Source organism: Rhinopithecus bieti, unplaced genomic scaffold (genome assembly GCF_001698545.2).
Source record: "Rhinopithecus bieti isolate Rb0 unplaced genomic scaffold, ASM169854v2 scaffold_2915, whole genome shotgun sequence".
Taxonomy (NCBI): domain Eukaryota; kingdom Metazoa; phylum Chordata; class Mammalia; order Primates; family Cercopithecidae; genus Rhinopithecus; species Rhinopithecus bieti.
This window is the reverse complement of record NW_016803881.1, coordinates 833349-849990: the sequence shown is the minus strand read 5'-3', so window position 1 is coordinate 849990 and position 16642 is coordinate 833349. Positions and strand designations below refer to the sequence as shown.

Genomic DNA, 16642 nt, shown 5'->3' with positions numbered 1-16642 from the left:
ATTTAAGTCTTTAATCCATCTTGTATTAATTTTGTATAAGATGTAAGGAAGGGATCCAGTTTCAGCTTTCTGCATATGGCTAGCCAGTTTTCCCAGCATCATTATTAAATAGGGGGGATCTAGAACTAGAAATACCATTTGACTCAGCAATCCCATTACTGGGTATATACCCAAAGGATTATAAATCATTCTACTATAAAGACACATGCACACGTATGTTTATTGTGGCATTATTCACAATAGCAAAGACTTGGAACCAACCCAAATGCCCATCAGTGATAAACTGGATAAAGAAAATGTAGCACGTATACACCATGGAATACTATGCAGCCATAAAAAAGGATGAGTTCTGTCCTTTACAGGGACATGGATGATGCTGGAAACCATCATTCTCAGCAAAATGACACAAGAACAGAAAACCAAACACCGNAGAAGGCAACGGTCCAGCCCGAAGTCAATGACCAGCCACTAGGGCAGGCTGGCTCCCTCATGTGTACTTTGTAAATAGCTGGGCTTCCTAAGTGGGACCTCACCTAGATTTAGCTCAGAGAGTTAAGGAAGAAGACCCCCACCCTGCTGAGGTCACAAAACACAATGAAAAATAAACATATGACCACAATGGCCATGCCCCAAGTCTACTCTGGTCACACTCCTGAGAGCCAATGCGGGAAATCCAGTGGCCGACTGTGACAGAGGACTCTGACTTGCAGGTCACAAGCACCTGTTCACCAGAAGGTCAGGACTACTGAGGGTTTGCCCACCAAAGCACCACACTTAGAAGGGGAATGAGAGGGGAAGGAAGAGAGAAAAACATGGGGCACCAGGAAAGCGCAGCAGAGAAAACAAAAAGCAACTAAAAATTATCCAGAGTCAGGAGTCGCAACCTTTGGCATCACGACTCAGAGGAAGCCCAAGCCCGGGCTCCTCCTGCTGTCTACACTGCCTATGAATAGTACCTGTCTGAGTCAGAGTGACCCGTGTGAATATGGGGATGCAGGGGTTTGGGGAGAGGTGGGAGGGGACTTGGCTTGTCACATGCAGCCATACAGCCAGAAGCCGTTCCCTCAACCAAGCCCTGGACAGAGCCACAGCAGTGGCTGGCTTGACCCTTCCTTAATCCCTAAAAGCTAAAAGGGGTGGGTAAGTACCAGCCTCTGTCCAGCCCGGGACCTCTGAGGAGAGCAGAAGCAATGGGAAGTTCTTTTGCGTGCCCTACACCCCAGGAGTGAATGGATGAGCTGGCCTGAGGGGCTTGCCAGCCTTGATCATCTCCATCAGCACCTCGGGGCTAGGAGTCTGGAGGAGAAGCTGCCATTCATCCTCCTCTACTCTCCCTTCCCTACCTGGGGCTGTATATTGCACAAAACAACACCTAGAAGCCATTGGATCGTAGTCCCTCTGGGCTTCCAAGGAAGCCGAGGAGGCACTGAGTCAACAAGGAGATTTTTGGAGATGTGGAGATTCCTGGAGGAGGGTGGGAGGAGATCAGAGGCGGCGGCCAGACATGCTTCTTCAGGGTTCCATGGCCATGTGTCCTCTGCAGTGTCCAGAGAGCTCAAGGAAAGGGAGAAGCCCCTTGGACAGGTCTAGATTTTCGAGCTAATCATCCCTCCAGCCCTCTGTGATCTGTATTCTGGAAACTGGGAAGAAAAAGAAGGGAGGGAGAGAGACATCAGCTTGATGCTAATCAATGGGATCAAGGGGGAGTCATCCTCCTGATTTTACAAGAAGGGGTGGACCACCCACTGAGAACAAAGGCTTCTTGTGAAGTGCATCCATGTGTCCGCTCACCCAGACCATCAGTCCTGCAGGGAGGGGTGTAGTGGGTGCCGCTGTCTCAAACTGACCAGTCACCCCTTCCTCTTCCCTTCCCTGCTAAGGCAGCAGCACAGTCCATAGCTTTCCTGGTGCCTCATGGGAATACAGGGTGGTCAGCCAGCTTCTTCACCTCATCCCTTTCTGACCCAACTCCCAAGACTGGCAAACTGAGACTGTTAGCCACAGAGAAGAGGTATGAGGAGGGGCCAAGTGTGCACAGCCTCCCGCAGGCCAGGTGGCTTCTACTAATGCACTGCCTTGCTCTTCACAGCAACCTGATGGGGCTGGTACTACTGCCCATCATTGCCTCTGTACAAATGAGGAAACAGACTCAAGAGGGACTTGCTCAGGGTCCCTCTGCAGGTCAGGTGCGGGAGCAGGACTGAAGCCACTGCAGCTTGGGATTCTAAGCATCAACTTTCACAAGAAGCCAAAACTCCACAGTCAAGCAGGCACCAAGAAACATGAATGTTTTGTACTTGGCTTTTGTTCTGGAAGTTCAGTCCAGACCACAGGAAGCATGAATTACTTCGTTTTCTCAACTCTACACCTGCCCCCCTGGAGCCCTCTGGTACCAGCTTTCACCTTGGGGGCTTCCCATGGACTCACCTTTGGGGCAGGTGCTGCCAAAGGCCGGGAGTGCTGAGGGCCAGCACCAGGAGTCCGCAGTGGGGATGCACCCCCTGGCCTGGGGAGGCTCCTGCGGCCTGGCACTGGGTTCGCCGGGAGTGCCTTCTGGGGTGGCCGAGGCCTGGAGAAGTCCTGGAGAGAAAGCAATAAGCCTCACTTGAAGGCCAGAGGCCTGTTTGAAAGAAAATATCCCTGCTATCTTATGGGTCAAAATCAGATAGGAAAAAGTTATACACTGTATGGTCCCATTTAGAAAGAAACTGTATGTATAATGTGTTTATATTCTCAAGAGGAAGTCAGGAGAGCAAGCTGGCAGTATCTATTGAGAGGACAAATAACCAGTGATGATGAGCTTTTTTTCATCTGTTTGTTGGCTGCATAAATGTCTTCTTTTGAGAAGTGTCTGTTCATATCCTTCACCCACTTTTTGATAGGGTTGTTTGTTTCTTGTAAATCTGTTTGTTTCTTGTAAATCTGTTTAAGTTCTTTGTATATTGGGGATATTAGCCCTTTGTCAGATGAATAGATGGCAAAAATTTTCTCCCATTCTCTAGGTTGTCTGTTCACTCTGATAGTTTCTTTTGCTGTGCAGAAGCTCTTTAGTTCAATCAGATCCCATTTGTCTATTTTGGCTTTTGTTCCCATTGCTTTTGGTGTTTTAGTCATGTAGTCTTTGCCCATGCCTATGTCCTCAATGGTATTGCCTAGGTTTTCTTCTAGGGTTTTTATGGTTTTAGGTATTATATTTAAGTCTTTAATCCATCTTGTATTAATTTTTGTATAAGATGTAAGGAAGGGATCCAGTTTCAGCTTTCTGCATATGGCTAGCCAGTTTTCCCAGCATCATTATTAAATAGGGGGGATCTAGAACTAGAAATACCATTTGACTCAGCAATCCCATTACTGGGTATATACCCAAAGGATTATAAATCATTCTACTATAAAGACACATGCACACGTATGTTTATTGTGGCATTATTCACAATAGCAAAGACTTGGAACCAACCCAAATGCCCATCAGTGATAAACTGGATAAAGAAAATGTAGCACGTATACACCATGGAATACTATGCAGCCATAAAAAAGGATGAGTTCTGTCCTTTACAGGGACATGGATGATGCTGGAAACCATCATTCTCAGCAAAATGACACAAGAACAGAAAACCAAACACCGCATGTTCTCACTCATAAGTGGGAGTTGAACATGAAATGAGAACACATGGACACAGGGAGGAGAACATTACACACCGCGGCCTGTTGGATGGTGGGGGGCTAGGGGAGTGATCGCATTAGGAGAAATACCTAATGTAGATGACGGATTGATGGGTGCAGTAAACCACCATGGCATGTGTATACCTATGTAACAAATCTGTTCCTTGCAGCACTATTTGTAACAGCAAAGAAACTATAAATAAGCAAAATTTCATCAGCAGAAAAACAACTAAAATTATAAAGTGACAGATGATATAGCACTTAAAAAGAATGAAGTAGGTTGATAGGGGCTGGCGTGGGGAGATGTTCAAGAGTTGTTAGGTGGAACAAACAAGCTGGAGAGGATAGTTGACATAAAATAAGTCACCATGCTCACCACCTACTAGAAATGTCTATAAACAGAAAAAAAAGGAAGGATACAGACCAAACTGAAAAGAGATTACGCCGGGATGGGGTGCAAGAGGGGAGGGGTGTGGTCCAGGTGAACATTCCTTTTTTTTTTTTCTTGAGATGCAATCTTGCTCTGTCCCCCAGGCTGGAGTGCAATGGCACAATCTTGGCTTACTGCAACCTCTGCCTCCCGAATTCAAACGATTCTCTCGCCTCAGCCTCCTGAGTAGTTGGGATTACAGGGGCCCACTACCATGCCTGGCTAATTTTTGTGTTTTTAGTAGAGACGGAGTTTCGCCATGTTGGTCAGGCTGGTCTCGAACTCTGACCTCTGGTCTCGATCTGCCTGCCTCGGCCTCCCAAAGTGCTGGGATTACAGGCATGAGCCACCATGCCCAGCCCTTGAAGATTCCTTTTTTTTTTAACGAGAGCATGTATGTGTATTGCCTGTTTAGATTAAAACAAAATTTAAACAAAGCAGCAGCTACATTTTGTTCATGTTGGTTGTCTATGTGTGTGGCACATTTCATGGATTCTGTCCTTGCTGTGTTACTATTACCTTCATGTTCTCACCATCTCCACAAGGCTTTGCCCTGACTACCTTATTTAAAATTACAACAGCCCCACCCTGACATTCCCTGACCTTTGTATCCTAACATATCTCTTCTTTTCTTATCACTTCCCGCCTTCCAACATATATAATTTATTTACTTATCAAGTTGAGTTTTACTTTCTGTCTCTCCATCCCCCTCTAGAGTTGAAGCAGGGTGGGGTCTCCATCTGTGTGGTTCACTGATACATCTTCGGCTTTCAGAACAGTTCCTAGCATACGGTAGGTGTTCAACATGTATTAATTGATCCATTATTTTTTTAGGGGGAAAGAATGATGGTGCCACCCGCAGGCCCCCAAGTTATTGGAGTTTAAGGGGAAGCCAACGGCATAGATGGGCATTCCAGTGCCTGCTCTCCTTGACTTCCTTCCCTTCTCCAGAGGGTCACTACCACATATGAAAGCGGACAAAAGGCAAGCATGTAGAGAGGGCAGGAATAACACAAAGAGCCGAGATTTTCTCCAAGAAGCTTCGCGGCGTCAGAAAGTAAAGCAAATTCTTAGGGCCAAAACGCCATGTTCTTCAGCTCCACCTAGAAGGACAATGCAACCCGCCCCCTTCACCACCACTTTCCCCAGCCCAGAAGAGCTGCCAAGTTGCAGTGGTTGCTGGAAGCCAGGATAGAGACCTTCTGGGGCAGGTGACAGCTGGATGCAGATGTCAGGTTGCAACTGGTAAAGGCTGTGCTCCCAAGGAGCTGTGCCAATGAGCCACTGAGGGGCTGGTGTTTGGGCAGGAGCCTCATCAGCATATCAGCGCTGGGCCTCCCAGCACAGCAACCGGCCACAGGCCACATCTGTGATGATCCGACTCAGCCCTACCAGGGCCCTCGCCCAGCACTGTTTTCCTTTTTCTAAAGCAGTAACATCCCTCAGCTACTCTGGCCCATGCTCCCTTCCACCACAAGGGACAGCATCTCACTCGATCAGATTGCACAAGCCTGACACGGGGCGTCATCCCCTGCCAAGCCCTATTTGCAATGGATCCTCAAGTCCTGTCTATTTTCTCTTCTGCACATTTCTTATCAGCTTCACTCCATCAGCCCTGCCTACTCCCTGCTCCAAGCTTTTACCATCTTTCTTCAGGACAACCTTTCAATCTTCTAACTAGGATACCCATTTGCTTCTAGAGTGACTTTCATTTTTTAAAACTATTTTTAAAATTCAAATATAATATACACAGAAAAAGGTGAACAAATCATAATTATACAACTAGATGAATTATCACAACGTGAATACACCAAGTAATCCTCATGCAGGTCAAACAGTAGATTAACAGCTTCAGAAGTATCTATGGGCCCCTTGCAGGAACTACACCTCCCTCCTGCCTAAAGATATCCCAAACAGCGATCAATCCTTGTCAATAGAGAATTGCATCATGTCACCACTGTCCTCTTTCTATGGAATACAGACCAAAATCCTGACCAAGGCTATGTGGCCTGGGCATATTTGGGCTCCTCCTGGCTTTCCAGCCTCATCTCATAGCTCCTTGGGCCCTAAGAACACAAAACTTTAAGTTCCTTCAACCTGCAGGGCCCTCTTCCATGACAGAGCCTCCCTACTAGTGGGTCCTGGGACCAGGAAAGCTCCTTCATCACTTGCCCTCAGAGCCTGGTTAAGTCCTGTTCCTCCTTCATGTCTCAGCTCAAATGTCACCTCCTCAGGGAAACCTTCCTGGATTTCCCAGACTAGGTCAAATCCCCTTGTTACTCTTCTGAGCACCCTGAGCCTCTCCTTCCCAGCAAGTATCGCTGTTGCAGTGACACGTATCCTGAAGTTGCTGCCCCAGCAGAATGCGAGCTCCTGGAGGCAAAGCTGCCATCTGCCTTCCTCGTCATCCCCTGGCCCAGGGTGCAGGTGCATAAGCCAGTTTAGAATAGCAGAACTGAAGAAGTGATGAGGTCTCATCCATCACTTCTCCAGGGATTCCATGTCCCCCAGCTAGGAGGTGGGGAATCTTTGATGGCAGACTGGAGACTGTGAGCGGCCCCAGGGCAGGAGGCTGTCTCACTCAGCTGGGTGAGACCTGGGTTCAAGTCCTAGCTCCTCCACTCACAAATGTGCAATGTCGGGCAAGTCCCTTCAACCCTGTGAGGCCTGGCAACCTCCAAGAGAAATGAGGGCTGTGGCAACTCCCTTCTTGGAATGGCTGTGAGAAGGCAGGTGGCAGCCCAATGTCATCACAGCAGCCCCCACTAGGAGCAGCTGCCTCCCACTGTTCGCTTGTAGAGAGACCCCCAACTGGGCCCTGGGGGCCCAGGAAAAGCTGTGCTTGGGAGCTAGCTGTGTTTTGGGGCACCTGCCACTGGCTGGGCAGCTTCCTGCACCCGGGACTCCTGCCAGCAGCCCCAGAAACGCAGGCGCAGGGTACACGCAGCCTCCACCGCTTAACACACAGCTGGGTCCCCACTGTCCCTGACCCCTCCTGACCCAGGGCTCAGCACCTCGGGGTGACAGGGGTGAGGCTGGCCCCGTGTTCTCTGAACACGCCTCTAGTGTGGGTTTTTCGGAACAACAGTCTGAGTGGATTGCTAGTCCGACCCACTCCCTACTCCCTCCGCCGGCACCCCTGCTCTCCCGTAACGCTAAGTCTCTACACGCCTGCTTTCTCCCTTTCTTTCATCTCTCTGTTAGGGACTGAACTGTGCATTCATCACCTAAAAAAAAAATCATATGTTGAACCCCTAACCCTGAGTACCTCAGAATGTGGCCGTATTTAGAGACAAGGTCTTTAAAAAGGTGATTAGGGTAGAATGAGGCCACCTCATCCAATCTGGTGTTCTCAGAAGAAGAGGAGAGTTGGCCACACAGAGACACCAGGGAGGCAGGAGTGCATAGGAAAGGCCACGTGACAACTCAGCAAGAGGGCGGCTACCTGCAAGCCACTAAGAGAGGCTTCAGAAGCCAACCCTGCCAGTACCTTGACCCTGGACTCCTAGCCTCCAGAACTGTGAGAAAAGAGGTGTCTGTTTTGAAGTCACCCAGTGTGCAGTACTCTGTTAGAGCACCCCCAGCACATGAGTACACTCTCCACCTCTCTCTCTCCACTCCTCCCCTCTCTTGCTTTTTTCCTTTCCTCCTTCCCTCTCTCCCCTTGTCAATCTTTCCTCTCTCTTTCTGCACGGATTTCTCCATTCTACCGCGGCCCCACACAAAAGGAAGGGGAGAGCAGCGGTTTCACAGCAGAGAAACAGAATGGATGCCCTCAGCTCTCCCAAACTGTACCACTGCCATACATCCTAAGGACCCTCCAAAGCCTGCAGCCAACCCCAGAGTCCTTAGGGTCAGAGACAGCTTGGGTTCCATGGAGCCCTCTGGACCACACCCAAGGAAAGCAGTCTCAGTTGAGAGGTCACCCCCAAAACACACAGGCCAGTTCCAGAAGGCAACCCGCCCGGCCGCCACCCAGGAAACACCTGTGTCTGCACTGGGGGATCTCCTGCAGAAGGTGTGGTTGGAGCCATCAGAGCACACACATGCAGTGGGAACAGGCTGCTGGGCAGGCTCTGCTTCCATGAGCACCAGGCCTGGGGGCAGAGAGTCTGGACCCCACTCTCACCTCCCAGAGGCACCTGCCCCTTGGGATGGGCAAGGCATCAGGGTACATCCCTCAGTAAGACTTTCCAATCAGTAGAAGATACCAACAGGTAAAATTTGGTGGGAAGTGTACTCTGGTGAGAAAAGTACAGTCCCATCAGCCTCAGACTTGAGGAATCAGAGTAGGCTTTCCGGGAGAAGCGGCATCTAGGAGCAGATCTGAGGACGAGCAGAAGTTGGCCCCGCCAAGGCAGGAGTGTATCAGGCAGAACAAGCAGCATTGGCAAAGACCTAGCAGGCAGACGAGCATGGGGAACTGACAGAAGTTCATTTGGGGTGGAAGGTGGGTAGTGGCTTGTCATAAAATAGGACAACCCGGGAGAAAATGTCACGTGGTTTAGGAGCTGCCTGGAGAGTCTGTTTCCCCATGTTAATTGCTCTAACCCGCTGTGTGCCCCTGTATTGACCGAATTGCAGAAAAGGCAGTCAGCTCATGACCCCACAAGTTTCACCTGCCCCACCTTTGCCATTACCCAGTGAAAGTGGCCTTAAAAGCAATGTTCCCAGCCCAAGGCTGCTGACAATCCACTTACCTGGGAAAGGATGCAATTTGGTGCGGGGGGAATTGGTCGGCTTGGAGGAGGCCTCCTGGATGACTCCATCCTCTCTATTTGAGACCCGGGCCCTGGGGAGTTCCTGGCAGCCCTGCTCAGGTGTGCTGGCAGTGGTGCAGGTGGGGACCCACCACGCAGATAATCTGGAGGGGGCCGGGGAGGAGGCTGGGAGGGCTTCCGCAGGATTTCAGGAGTGTTGATTACCTGTATGCACAAGTTAAGGAACACCTGAGACAAGAAATCACTCGGGCTGCCCTTGTGTGTCTCTTTGAGATAAACCAGAGCCCAAAGGGAGAACAGACACACCAATCTATCAACCGCCCGAGGATCCCAGAGGTCAGATGCAACCTTTAAAGTCATTAGGGGAAGTCAGAACCAAATAACATGTCTCTCCAGCCAATAAAAGGGCTTTTATTACCAATCCATGGGCCCACAGAGGCTCTTAGAAAAATACAGCATGACCGTGAGGGATAAAGTAGCCAAGTTCAGTGGTGCAAAGCTCTTACCTTTCGCTTGCCCTGGGGCGTCTGCAGCTTGAAAGTTGGGTTGGCATGACCAGTCCCGCTGTTCTGAGACACCCTGAAGGGACAACTAGAAACAAGAAATGGGGGAGGAGAAGAAAGGGGCAGATGTTCAGCAGGGGACAGTGGCTGAGTTCCCTTTGACACAAGCAGGGCCAGCAAGCAGCTAAATCTTCCCCAAGTCTGCTCTGGAGGGAGTGGGATTGGTCTTCTCAAACCACATCTTCCTAAGTAGGGAAACGTGTGGCCAATGGAGAACTCTCAAGGAAACAGAGTTGGCCTTATACAAAGCAGAGCTCTCTCAACACCTTCTCTTCACCCTTTCAAGATCCTTCCCCTCTGAGGAGACACAAGGGTGTCACGAGCCATCAACCAATCCCAATCAGGCATAGACCCAGAAAGACCTGGGACTTAAAATCCCCTCCAGAACAAGCATTATTTAATAGGTGATTCAGAGACTGTACATCTTCCATATCCAAAATAATAAATCACTTTTTAAATGGACACCAAAAGCAAGCGGGAGTAGCTATTCTTACATCAGATGAAACAAACTTTAAAGCAACAGTGGTTAAAAAGACAAAGAGGGGCCGGGCATGGTGGCTCATGCCTGTAATCCCAGCACTTCGGGAGGCCAAAGCGGGCAGATCACCTGAGGTCAGGAGTTTGAGACCAGCCTGGCCAACATGGCGAAACCCCATCTCTACTAAAAATACAAAAAATTAGCTGGGTATGGTGGCACACACCTGTAGTCCCAGCTACTCAAGAGGCTGAGGCAGAAGAATCACTTGAACCCAGGAGACAGAGGTTGCAGTGAGCCAAGATTGCGCCACTGCATTCCAGCCTGGGCAACAAGAGCGAAACTTCATCTCAAAAATAAATAAATAAAATAACATGGGGAACAAATCAAGTAGATAAAGGATGGCAAATAGATTTTATTTTATATTTCAGCTTGATTTGGTTGGGGATATTCTGCTGAGAAGAACTCAGGAGTGATGACCAGAATCAGTAGAGTACTTACAATAAGATCAACTAGTAATGCCTGTCACAGTCACAACAGGGGAGAGGGCAGCATGTTCCTTGCATTTGTCTTCCCTGAATTAGACCCACTGTCACCAACACTTCTGCTAAGTACCATTTATGGAGACCTTTGTGACCCATAAATTGACCCTGAGTCCTCCACGGAACCCTGTCATACCAGAACTGTTGCCTCAGCTTGGAAGGGAGAGCTGAGGGCTTGAGTTGGCCTAGTTTGTTGTTCTGTCTGCAGCAGTAGTACATCAGCATGAGGACCGCCAGCACGAAGATGGCCACCAACACTCCAGCTACCACAGGACCCACACCTTCCAGAAACAGAACCCAAGTGGGAGATTTAGAAGCTGTCTGGGCTACAGCAGATTTCAAAATAGGTATTCCTGCTTTTTCTTCAGGCATTTGATTTGCATTTAATCTGTATTACTTACTTTAACTTACAAATTATAATTAAAAACACACATTATGGGCTGGGCACAGTGGCTCACACCTGTAATCCCAGCACTTTGGGAGGCCATGGTGAGCGGATCACAAGGTCAAGAGGTCAAGACCATCCTGGCCAACATGGCGAAACCCTCATCTCTACTAAAAATACAAAAATTAGCTGGGTGTGGTGGCACATGCTTGTAGTCCCAGCTACTCAGGAGGCTGAGGCAAGAGAATCACTTGAACCTGGGAGGTGGAGGTTGCAGTGAGCAGAGATTGTGCCACTGCACTCCAGCTGGCAACAGAGTGAGACTCCGTCTCAAAAAAAAAACCACACACATTATGTACCATGGGGAAACCACTAATGTTAGCTCAAAGAGCCAAGTCAACTTGTTTTGCACAGACTCTACAGTACAAAGCTTCTATAGCCACTTCTACTTAATTGAAGAGAGTCCCTTTTCAGGCAAGCAGTTCAAGCTCTGTTACAATTTGCCACTAGTTTTTAGCCTGAATCATGATTTTCCTGAACACAAAGGAACTAACACAAAATACAAAAAGACTTGGCCAGGCGTGCTGGCTCATGCTTTGAGAGCTTTGAGAGGTTGAGGTGGGCGGATCACTTGAGGTCAAGTGTTTGAGACCAGCCTGGCCAACATTGTGAAATCCTGTCTCTACTAAAAATACAAAAATTACCCAGATGTGGTGGCAGGCACCTGTAATCCCAGCTACTCAGGTGGCTGAAGCAGAAGAATCGCTTGAACCCGGGAGGCGGAGGTTGCAGTGAGTTGTGATCATACCACTGCACTACAGCCAGGGTGACAGAGCAAGACTCCCTTTCAAAATAAAAAACTCTTTTTTTTTTCTTTTTTTTGAGAGCGGAGTCTCCTCTGTCGCGCCAGCTGGAGTTCAGTGGTGCCAGTCGTGGCTCACTGCAAGCTGCGCGGCTCGGGTTCTACGCCCTCTCCTTGCCTCAGCCCCAAGAGCTGGGACTACAGCGCCGCGCCACTACGCCTGACTAATTTTTTGATCTTTAGTACAAGAGACGGGGTTTTCAGCCGTGTTAGCGGCAGGAGGTGCTCAAATCTCCTGACTTGTGATCCGCCCGCCTGCAGCCTCCCAATAGTGCTGTGCGATTAGAGGCGTGAGCCAGCTTGCGCTGACCTCGCAAAAAAAAAAAAAAATGAACAAGAGCAAAAAGACTCAGACAGATTTTAAGACTAGAAGCTCTGAACTCTCACCCATAATCCATAACTTAACATTTGGTTTCATCAAAACTACCCCAATATTCTCTCAAGTGGTTAATGTAAATATACAGAATATATTTGTACTAACAAAATACTACTTTTATCAGTTTTACATATTGGGGTTTGTTCCTTGAAAGATTTTGGTGTTTTTTTAAGTTCTTTGTTAATATTTTTTTAAAAAATCTTTAGAAACCACAGTGCTAGAATCCTTGAGAGATCCACTAAAATACTACAAAACTTTTCTGAGAGTCTGGTTCCCCATTTTAACTTGTGTCCATTAGAGGAAATCTAAACCACCATAATGTATGCCAGGTTCATGATGATTTTTAAGTGTCCAAAAAGAAATAGTCACCATGTTCCCTAAAAAGAATGGGAACATTCAATGACCTACAGTCTCTCTTACTCTCACTCTACTAAGCAGGCTCCCCCTCCTCGGTAGAAAGGATGGGAGAAGAGAGACTGAACCGTGACCCCACACCACACTATGGGCAGTCGCTCCTCTCTCGGTCTCTCTTTATCCTGATTTCCTCTCTGCAAAATCAGGACAATGAAGCTGACTCAATGTGGATGCTCTGCAACATGCCACCTGCCCCGACACCCGCTCTTCTCACAAAAGTGGGCAGTGGCCCCAGCAGGGCTGGCACTCACTCTCAGGGGGCATGGGCCCACTGTCAATGCTGCCCCCGTGCCCCGGTGTGTTGCAGAAGGGCGGGGCCCAGCCCGGCAGGCAGTGGCAATTCTGGTTGTTGTTACAGACCTGGAGTGAAGAAAAGGGAGAGGCATCAGCACCCCAGAGAGCATCACCACCCACAGGGCCTGCCCTCATGACGCCCCCATGACACAAAGAAGCCAGAACCCAGCACGCACCCCGTGGCCATTGCACTTCTTCCCACAGCCTTCAGTTTCAAAGAAGGAGGTGTTCCTGCACTGCCCCTCGAAGCAAATCTGCACAGGGAGAAAACAGAATGATCAGTGCAGTGGGAGGGATGCTGGTTGGGAGTTAAGAGGCAAGATTTTGCACTTGGAACATATGAGGACCCATGGCCCGGCCTGGTGGCTCATGCCCATAATCCCAGCACTTTGGGAGGCCAAGGTGGGTGGATCACCTGTGGTCAGGAGTTTGAGACCAGACCGGCCAACATGGTGAAACTCTGTCTCTACTAAAAATACAAAAATCAGCTGGGCCTGGTGGCCTGTGCCTGTAATCCCAGCTACTCGGGAGGCTGAGGCAGGAGAACTGCTTGAGTCCGGGAGACAGAGGTGGCAGTGAGCCGAGATTGTACCACTGCACTCCAGCCTGGGCCACAGAGCAAGACTCCATCTCAAAAAAAAAAAAAATTATGAGGACCCAAAAAGGCAGCCCACTTCAGGTAACTATCAAAGTGAAAAATGGAAAACAGCCTCCAAACGCTAAGGACAGGACAACAGTCAGCTAAATTCTGCTATTACTTTTGTGATTAGGGAGAAAACAAATACATTGTTAAAGTATCATATTTAACAATATAATATTATAGGACTATTACGTTGATTATGTTAATTACTTGTCACTAATATGTACCAATTTTAACATTATATTTAAAAATAATGATGGTGACAGTATTCTGTGTCAGGTGCTATGCTAAATGCTTCATGTTTTTCATAGTTTCATTATCAGAATCGACTCCATGGGATAGTTGCTATCATTTTGCTCAGGCTTCCCTAACTCCTAGTCCATTTTTAATTCCCATGATAATTAGCGATGCGAATGAAAGTGGCACTAGCTAGGTGACCTAAGTGCTTTACCGGGATGATTTTCTTTAATCCTCCTGACAATTCTCTGGGGTTGGCGCCTGCTATCACTATACACGCTTCATGAAGGGAGCCACCGAGGCTCAGAGGTTGGGGAGGTGGCATCTGAGCCCAGGCATCCTTCCCTCAAAGCTCACTTCTCAATCACTCTGCTCTGCAGTCGGCTCCTAGGTGAGCTGGGGGAAGGGACTCACATGGTTGTAGCCACACTTGGTTCCGGTCATCACCAGCCCTGGGTCCAGCATGTCACCCTCCTCCTCAGGACCTCGGTAGACGTGGGTGCCCCGGCACTGGATATGCCTCCCATTCATGATGATAGTGGTGTCGATGGGCACCGCGTTGGACTCCAGGGGCCGGGCCTCGGAGCTCTGACACTGGATCTTCCCACACTTCGCATCTCTGGGCACAAGAGACAGAGAGGGAAGGAGGCGGAATCAGAGGCAGAGGAAAAGCTGGGGCATCAGAGAGCTTCAGTCTTTCCTGACCAAGACAGTGGGCTTGCGTGGGGTGGGGCAAAGGTTTAGGGCAGTCATGTGCTTTGGAGAATCACCAGGAGAGACTCCATGTGGACTGACACCAAGGGAAGAGAACAGGCTCCTTGACCCTGAGAAAATCTAGACCAGAGAACTGGCCTCGAAAAGTCCTTAACTCTAAGAACAGCCACCTGAGCTGAGCAATCTTTCCCTTTTTGCTCCTTATACCGCCATCCACCCAGGAGCTCCAGCCAGAAATCTGGGGTCATCTCCAACTCCCCATTCTCCCTCAGTCCTGGGTTCAAGCCATTTTCAAACTCTATCCATCTTCCCTCCTATATATCTACCTTAATTCACACTGCCCCACTCCCCTTACCTGGTCTGCATTAGACTGATTTACCTCCCTCCAGTCTGCCTCACAGGAGTCTAATTTCCACACTGCTCTCAAGCTAAAGTCCAAACTCCCCTAGCCATGCATTTGAGGCTTTTCATGATCTGGTCCATGCTAAACTATCCAGACTAATTTCTCAGCAGACCTTCTCCTTTGCATCTCAACATTATACTTTAACTGTATCAAACTGTTCTCAGTTCTTTCAACCGCCAGTTTTTCTCTATTCATCTCTCTTCCTGGATCACTCTCCTATGCACCAGTACAACTCTCCACCCTGTTCACCTAGGTAACTGCTCCAGATCTCAGTGTAGGTATAACTTCCTTTGGGAAACCACTCTGACACACTAAGATGGGTTGGATGGCTCTCTCCACACTCCCGTTATCATACTGTATTATTAATTACAAGTTCCATGCACTCAGCACTGTATCTTGCACATGGTAAATCTTTAATAGATAGTAGATAGACGGTAAACCTTCAATAGATAGTAGATGGATAGATGGACGGACGGACGGACGGATGGATGGATGGATGGATGGATCAGTGGGTGAATGGCTGGTAGATGGATGGATAGATGGATGAATGGATGGATGGATGGACAGATGAGTGGATGGTTGGTTGGAATGAATGATGAATAAATGAATGAATTAGTGAATTAATGAATGAGGAGTTATTCAAATTAGGGCATGATTAGAATTTTGCAGAAATGACCCAAAAGGGCTGGTTACCTGCCCTACTGTAAGATGGTCCCCAAAGGAAGCCTGATCAGCTTTCTAGGAAGCACTGCCACCCACACCCTCCTTGACTTCCCTAGAGATGAATAGTGCACTGTCAAACAGGGGGCCCAGAATAGATGACTGACTTCAACTGATTGACGTAAAGGTGCAGCTCTGGGGCCAGTCACGCTGCTAAGCTGGGCAGCAGTGAGGACAGAGTAGAAACTACTTATTCATCCTCATTTCATGGGGCCTGCCCTTTGGTCATCACCTTGTGTTGCACTTCCTGTGTTCACCATTCATGTCCTTTCCACAGTTTCCAAAGGTGTCTCCTGCCACATTCACCTTCTCGAAGCACAGGTCAGGGGCAGGTCGGGCTCCTGGGTGGGCAAGCAACATCTATCAGTATACTCGTCTGTCAGAAGTCTCCAAGAGCAAAGGTATCTTTGGTAAAGTAGTGAAGTTAAGAATATTTTCTAGGAGGGAACACTCAGCCTCTTCTTCCTGTTCCCCCCCAGGTTATTCCATCCCCATATTCTCATCAAGATCTACTCAGAGAATAATGTTTTATATAAATTCTTTTTTTTTTCCAGATGGATTCTCACTCTGTCACCCAAGTTGGAAAATGCAGTGGCACAATCACAGCTCATTGCATCCTCCGCCTCTTGGGTTCAAGCAATTCTCTGCCTCAGCCTCCCGAGTAGCTGGGATTACAAGCACCTGCCACCACGACTGGCTATTTTTGTATTTATTTCTTTTGTTTTTTTTTGTAGAAATGGGGTTTCACCATCTTGGTAGGCTGGTCTTGAACTCCTGACCTCATGATCCCCCCCGCCTCGGCCTCCTAAAGTGCTGGGATTATAGGCGTGAGCCACCACACGTGGCCTGTTTGATATAAATTCTTCCTACCTTACTGAGGATTTATATTTGTGTGTGGGGAGGGTTGCATGCTAAGCCTGCTATCTAATGAAGAAGCCATGTTCCATTTCAAGATTTTAAAAAATAGGTCAAACATGCATAATATTGTAAAGATATACATATGTCTTGGAAAATTTTTCTTGTAGTCATCCAGTTCCTACTTCTCTACATCCTGGAGGAATAGCACTTATTAACAGTATATTTTCTAAAGATACTTACATCTCTAATTTCTATATCTCCTAGGTATAATTCTATGTGTATCTTCTAGAGATAATCTATCTAATAAAGAATGGAAGCAATGGAAGCATGCATATATATATACATATA

The 16642-nt window shown here is 48.2% G+C and overlaps 1 protein-coding gene across 1 annotated transcript in view; it reads right to left on the bottom strand.

Annotated features, from left to right (window-relative positions):
• Positions 1 to 436: 436 nt before the first annotated feature.
• The window catches only part of ADAM19 (ADAM metallopeptidase domain 19), a 95375-nt gene continuing 79169 nt past the window's right edge, over positions 437 to 16642 (bottom strand). The window contains exons 17-25 of the mRNA XM_017856613.1: positions 15669 to 15777; positions 14014 to 14218; positions 12899 to 12976; positions 12680 to 12788; positions 10528 to 10672; positions 9318 to 9402; positions 8791 to 9015; positions 2428 to 2580; positions 437 to 1640 (exon numbers count right to left, since the gene is read on the bottom strand). Of these exons, the coding sequence (XP_017712102.1) occupies positions 1587 to 1640; positions 2428 to 2580; positions 8791 to 9015; positions 9318 to 9402; positions 10528 to 10672; positions 12680 to 12788; positions 12899 to 12976; positions 14014 to 14218; positions 15669 to 15777 (1163 nt within the window). The 3' untranslated portion in view covers positions 437 to 1586. The remainder of the gene's footprint in view (positions 1641 to 2427; positions 2581 to 8790; positions 9016 to 9317; positions 9403 to 10527; positions 10673 to 12679; positions 12789 to 12898; positions 12977 to 14013; positions 14219 to 15668; positions 15778 to 16642) is intronic.